The sequence below is a fragment of the Copadichromis virginalis genome, linkage group LG20 (genome assembly GCF_057382275.1).
Source record: "Copadichromis virginalis isolate Kocher_CV1m ecotype Utaka linkage group LG20, C_Virginalis_male_GT1.1, whole genome shotgun sequence".
Lineage (NCBI taxonomy): Eukaryota > Metazoa > Chordata > Actinopteri > Cichliformes > Cichlidae > Copadichromis > Copadichromis virginalis.
Window position 1 is genome coordinate 185,080 of NC_140637.1, and position 6,265 is coordinate 191,344.

The 6,265-nt window shown below is 39.9% G+C and overlaps 1 protein-coding gene across 2 annotated transcripts; it reads right to left on the reverse strand.

The window, feature by feature from the left end:
- Positions 1–829: 829 nt before the first annotated feature.
- Positions 830–5,494, reverse strand: LOC146683867 (kelch repeat and BTB domain-containing protein 12-like). 2 transcript variants are annotated; one of them, XM_085444361.1, is made up of 10 exons: positions 5,334–5,494; positions 4,427–4,602; positions 3,842–4,023; positions 3,609–3,741; positions 3,138–3,371; positions 2,690–3,024; positions 2,331–2,604; positions 1,685–1,832; positions 1,401–1,598; positions 830–1,320 (listed from the first exon to the last, which is right to left on the reverse strand). In XM_085444361.1, the coding sequence occupies exons 2-10, from the start codon at positions 4,595–4,597 to the stop codon at positions 1,172–1,174; spliced, it is 1,824 nt and encodes a 607-aa protein (XP_085300487.1). In that variant the 5' UTR covers positions 4,598–4,602; positions 5,334–5,494; the 3' UTR covers positions 830–1,171. The 2 variants fall into 2 exon arrangements, with proteins under 2 accessions (XP_085300487.1, XP_085300488.1); XM_085444362.1 differs by having other exon boundaries at positions 4,427–5,494.
- Positions 5,495–6,265: the final 771 nt, after the last annotated feature.

The window sequence follows — 6,265 nt, forward strand, 5'->3', positions numbered from 1 at the left end:
CTGGAAGTATGCGCTAGGTTATCTCAAGTCACGATTGCTGTATCAAATACTACAGTGAAATCTGCATTCATCTTAATGAATTGAAATGTTTTTTTAAGGGCAATGTAGAGTTTTTTTAGACTGACTATATCACTATTATTCGTTTAAAAAAGTGCATGAAAGACCAGGTATTGTGTGAATGCTTGGGAATTTCCGATTTTATGACCCACTGTCTTCAGATCTGACCCAAGAATACTTTGGTATACAGATGTGTTCATTGGTGTTCATTGTTCTACCATGTTGATTGAAGCATGGAGAGTCTTTTGGGATTTTTGTAGTTAATGAGCATTGCACAGTCTGACCTTGGGTCAAATCTACTTGGACGTCCATTCCTGGTAAGATTGTGGCATTGCGTTAACACACACCTGAATCCTCCATCTTTTTCACGTCACTTTATTATTTCATTTTATTATTATATCATTTCAACATGCAGTTATCCAAAAAAAAGGAGAGGAAAATATATTTAAAATGTTTTCTCACTAAGAGGTCACCAAGTTCTTCTGCTGACATCCTTTCAGTCCAAGTAATGTTTGACAACACACAGAAAAAAACAACAACAAAAAACAAGTAGCAGTCAGTGTGAGGCTTCTGTGGTTTCTGTAGTTTGATGGAAGAGCAAAATAAATAGCTTGTTAAATATAAAATTAGCTTTTTTTTCTTGCCATCCTTCTTTTTACTGAAAGAAGAGTTAAAGTGGTGGAAGGGACTTTTGTATAGGCAAGATTTTGTGACCTTAAACTAACACGTGCAGTTTAACAGTTTATACCACATATAGAAATTACACAGAACAGAATGTTGATTTTTCTTTTATTCTTACATTTACAGGTAAAATTTATTGCTTGGACAAGACATGTAACAAACAGACTTTTGACTGAACATATCATACAACACAATATATATTTAATTACAGCTAATGTCCCATTGATATATAACATAAAACTGCATTATCTAAAGTTTGACTTTGGATACTCATATAGCAAAAAAATAAGTTGTTAGTTAATTATAGTGAAAATTAATCTGGTTATTCTTTTTTCCAAATACCAAGAGTGAATAAAGCTTTTTTGAATGAGACTTTCCGGGTTTAGCGTATAGACGCTTACTTTCCACACACACTGGCCCAGCAGGAGCTGGATTAGGGTGTGAAGAGATCTCGAGGATTAAGATTAGCCACCAGACAGACGTCGTAGCTGTCGTGCATGGCTGCTCGTCTTTCCACAACTGTCCACACATTGTCTGCAGGGTCCAATTCCAAAAGTTCCTTGGTGATGATCTCATGACGGCCTGCAGCCATTAGAGAAAAATTATTTGAGCGCATGCAAAAGTGCTTTTAAAAATTATTTGACAGGCATTCAGTAACTGACCAGCCCCCTTGTAGTATCCACAGAGATAGAGCTTTCCATCCACTACTCCTACGTTGGAGGCGTTCGTTCGAAGGGAAAGTAGGGATGTGGGGACAGTTGGTCCTGGTCTCCAGGTGTCTGTATCTGGGTTGTAGATCTCCACGGAGCTCAGGCAACGACGCGATTGCCCACGGTCCTCTCCATCGCATCCTATACCACCTGGAAACAAACGCATCTACTCTTGCTCCAGTGCAGAAATTTCACAATATTAACATAGATACAGTTATGTGTTTTGGTAGACTGACCTAATACATAGATCTCTCCATTGAGTACAGCTGACCCACAGCGGTACCTGGAGTACTTCATGCTGGCACACTCTGTCCATCTGTCTTTGCCGGGGTCAAACTGAAACACACGATTGCTGAGCTTGTCAGGCTCGTCGTCAGGGTGATCCTGAATGGCAGGATGAGAGATTTAGGCAGAGAGATGAAGAAAAAGATGAGGACATGGGGACATATTGGACAAATGAGAAGCAGAAATATTTCAGTAACTATTTCACCATCTCTATCGTGTGGAATTGTTTTTAAAAAACGAAAATGATTTTAAATAAAAGTACAATACTGATGTTAATGTTCAGGGGAAAAACAACCAGTTTGTGGATTTTATATGGCAAGTTTTTGTAAATTTTTGAGACTTCCACAACTTCAGTATGATTTTTTTCCCCGTGAAAAACCTAAATAAATTTTACATTACATTTTAAACTAATACCATGTAAAAAAAAAAAGGCCAGACACAACAAGTATGATAAAAATTCAAACTCACATATACAAATACATTTTTTCTTTTATTTTGTAAGAAGGTTCCATAAATACTCAGTTTAAAAAGATGAATTTTTGGGGCAATTATTTCATGGCTCAGGCTTTAAACGGTTAAGATGGTGAGTCTGGGTACCTGTGGTGTCCACCCCCCCAGCACATAAAGATGCTCCTTCAGTGTCACAACAAAGTGACTGGCTAATGGAAGAGGCAGAGGAGCAAAGCTGAGCCAGCTGCCTCCTCTCTTCAGCGACCATCGCTCCATGCTGTCTGTGATGACGTAGTGATTACGCACTTTCATCTGACCACCGATTAAATAGAGAGCATCTCCTATGAGCCCTAAAGCATACATGTCCCTGTAAGCTGCTGAGCACAACTTCCCCCAGCTGTTCTCCTCTGAACTGTCATACCTGGAAGATAAACAAGTAGTTCATTTGTTAATTCAGTGTGGTGCCTATTGATAAAAAGATTTCTGATATGCAAAGGGATTAAAACCTGTAGATATCAACCCCCTTCGTTCGATGTTGGTCTTCTGCTTCTACGGCCACCACTATGATGTTTTCTCGGCTCACTGCGCCTGCTGTGATCTGTCCCACTATGCTGCAGCCCCTCAGGGGAGAGGGGATGTAGTAAGTCTTCCTAGCATGGGGGTCAAAGCAAAAACTGAGGTCAGCAAGTCCTCCACGCCGCGCAGGGACGCCCTCCTTATTCACACCACCCAAACAAAGGAGCAAATCTGTTGTCTCCATGCCATAGCGAAGAGCTCGGCGAGGAGGAGCTGCGGCCTCGCAGAGACCCATCCCAAAGCACTCAGTATCCCGCAGAAGCACCTGAGAGAATCATAAGTATAAGAATGATATATCTATATACTTATCTCAGGACAAATATAAATAGGGAGTCTTGCTCCTTATTATATTTGGACCTCATTCCAATCTCTTCATACCGGGTTTCTCCTCCTTGCTTTACAAAGAAATCCAGGATCCACAAGCTCCAGTCGGACATGCCTGAGCAACTCCACAGCCTGGGCTTCCCTTTCTGAGTCACCCCTGTACTTTTCCACCCAGCGCAGCACCAGCTCCAAAACAACCTCCTCCTGTGATACGTTAAGGTCATCTAAGCCAAGCAGTTCCCCAAGACTTTGAGCATTCAGCTCTAGCACTTCTTCTTCTTCACAAACCTAGTTAAACAAAGATAAAGAAAGACAGTATACTGTAAGTAATGAATATAAAATAAGAATAACATTGCAAAATGAACAAAAGATATTCAGAGATTTCCTCAGTGTTCAAAAGCTTCACTGAACTTTGATTCTTCTGATAATTTAGGGCAGGCCTAACTTCATTAATCGTAGGTTCATGAACATTTTTAAAGACTATGACTGAGGGATTCTTTCACATTGGTAATACTTAAACCCTACCTGTGAAAAGTGTTGACAAAGATATCGCAAGGCACAGTCAGCGAGGCTAGTTGCTCCCAAGTTCCTGGCCCAGTGGTACAGACCAACACAGTTTGACGGGTCCATACAGGCCTCCATGTGACTCTGGCACAACCTTACCTCAGTAAAAACAAGGAGAGTACTTCTTAAGCATAAAACTTGCACTTTAGCAGGTGACACCTTTACCAATTACCCCTCTGTCAGTTTCACCGCACCTGAAGCCTCCGTCTACATGTAGCAGAAAGGCAGCAACGGCCACTCCCTGGATGTTGTTGTTTGTTAGTGGGAGCTCGCCACAGTACATGTAGTCCAGCAGCAGCCTTAAGCTTTGTGCAGAAGTGTCTCTGAGTGGTATTTCTCCTCCATGCGTCTCCTTCAGACCACATGTAAACATGGCCTGGACACAATGATTCACCAGAACAGTAAGAAATGATACAACTACAGCCTTGCGTCTCATTAATGCATTTGCTTGGAGTAGTTCAGAAAAAAATAATAAAAAATATGGTAACACTTTATAATATGGCCTGCAACGAACGGCTTAATTCCCCTGCAATACAACATGATTTCCAATGTATTTTATTTGAAATGACCGGAAACAAAGAAATAATTATACTGTAAGTAGATTTTAGTATTATGTTTAGAATAATAAGTAATATGGAAGTAATTTTATGTAGTGCTTTTGAGTATTGCATATCTTCAGGTATTTTACAGGAAAATAAAAATAATTGCATTGCAAATAATTTAAATAGTGTTCTTCATTTTCCTTCAAGCATACGGTTTATTGTTCCTGACTATTTTACCTGGAAGTAAGGACTGAATGCAGACAGCACCACCTTGTGGCAATGGAAGGGGATCCCTTCAGCTAGCAGCACCACGTCAGTGAGCTCCTTAGTTGTTCTCATCCTCTCTAGCTGCCTTAACAAAAGTGAGCCATGCTCTGCTTGAGCAGAGTGCAGCACCTCAGCATCCATGGACTCTTGTTTTGAAGAGAGGGGAGTTGTGGAAAATGCATCAGTAATTACAATTAAATAAATCAATAAACAAAATGAGTGAACATCTGTGAAAGTTTGGTCTATGCACACTTGTATGCAGTTTCAACTGCATCTACCTGCTCTTCACTATCGCAGCTTCGCTGTTGTCAGTAGGTACTGCATGGAAAGTTTTCTCCCACGTGAGACTGAATGACTATGCACTTTTCCTCCGTGGGTCTGATCCATGCACGGAGCATATTTAGTTCCACTTTTTGTTTATTCGCGTTGAGCTAATGAGTACCAAGTGTATTCATTAGCTCAGCCGGGAGTGCTTCGCATGAGTGAGCTAACTCATGCCAGTCACAATGGCCATTATATTATGAACACATGAGCAGTGTGAACTCTGATCATGCTTTTAAGTGTGAACAGCGGTTCAAATGAGCACATCTTTCTTTTGTTTTTATAAATTACGTTGACATGTACACCAATCATGTTAAAGAGTCTGCCTTAACTAATGCAACATTTAATATACTTCATAAAGCTAAATAGCATTGACCTGTTTGTAGATTACGTTCTACTACATGTTGACCTGTGGTTCCACCCCTGCAGCTGATAACCACACTCTGTGTGCGTGAGCTACACATAAACAGCCCACAGACACGCACACACGGTTCAGAGAAGCAGAAATAGCAAGCATTATATTTGCTAAGCACATGCAGAAAAACAGTTACCATACCAGTGTTGTCCAAAGAACCAAGATTAGAAGTATTAAAATGAGATTACGTCAGTTTTCCTTGCCAAAACTACAACACAGGCTGGGCTGTTTGTGTCAAGTTTTTGTTTGCTGCCAGTTCTCTCGTGTTCTGTGCCATTTTGTTTTGGTGAGTGGGGATCAACAGCATGTTCACTGTCAAAAACGAGTTTAAAATAGACCAGCAAGTGCTGGTGGGGCTGCAGGCCTGTTCAGGTTTCTATACATGACTGAACAGTCTGTCCTTAAACTCATTCATGCAGCGTTTCACTCTCATTACTTTAAAATGTGCAGATTTCTCTTTATAAAGAGAAATCTGCACATTTTTCCTTAAAATAATTCTATAGAATTATTTTAAGGAAAAATGTGCAATTTCATTAAGAGACCACATGAATAATTAACATGACGTGAACAGGTATGTTTGAAGATAGTTAACTAAAAATTTTTTTTTTTTTTTTTTCTTTTTTTTCTAAATGACATCAGAAACAGCAGTATGCGACATTACGTGATGGCAGAGCTTCAGTTCATCCTTTGTCATTTTTTTTTTCTTTTTTTTTTTTTAATAAATAGGACAGGGGGAATGAATGAGAGAGAGAGGGGGAGAGAAAGAAAGAAAACCAAAGGGGAGAAGAGACGGTGAGAAGGGGGGGGAAGAGAGAGAAAAAAAAAAAAAACTCCTGGGTCACCTGTATGGAGAAAAAAAAACAAACAAACAAACAAACAAAAACAAACAGAGTAGACAGCAAACAACAAAGAGCAACATAATAATAGAGAAAACAAAGCACCATCACAATAAACTAGCTAGTCATAGATATCAGTATTTACTAAGTAATAAACGATATTGTGCAGCACGCAAGATAGACAGCGCACAGTGTGCTTTGAGGCAGCAGCCAAGAAAGCTTTAGTCCGCGTCTGTG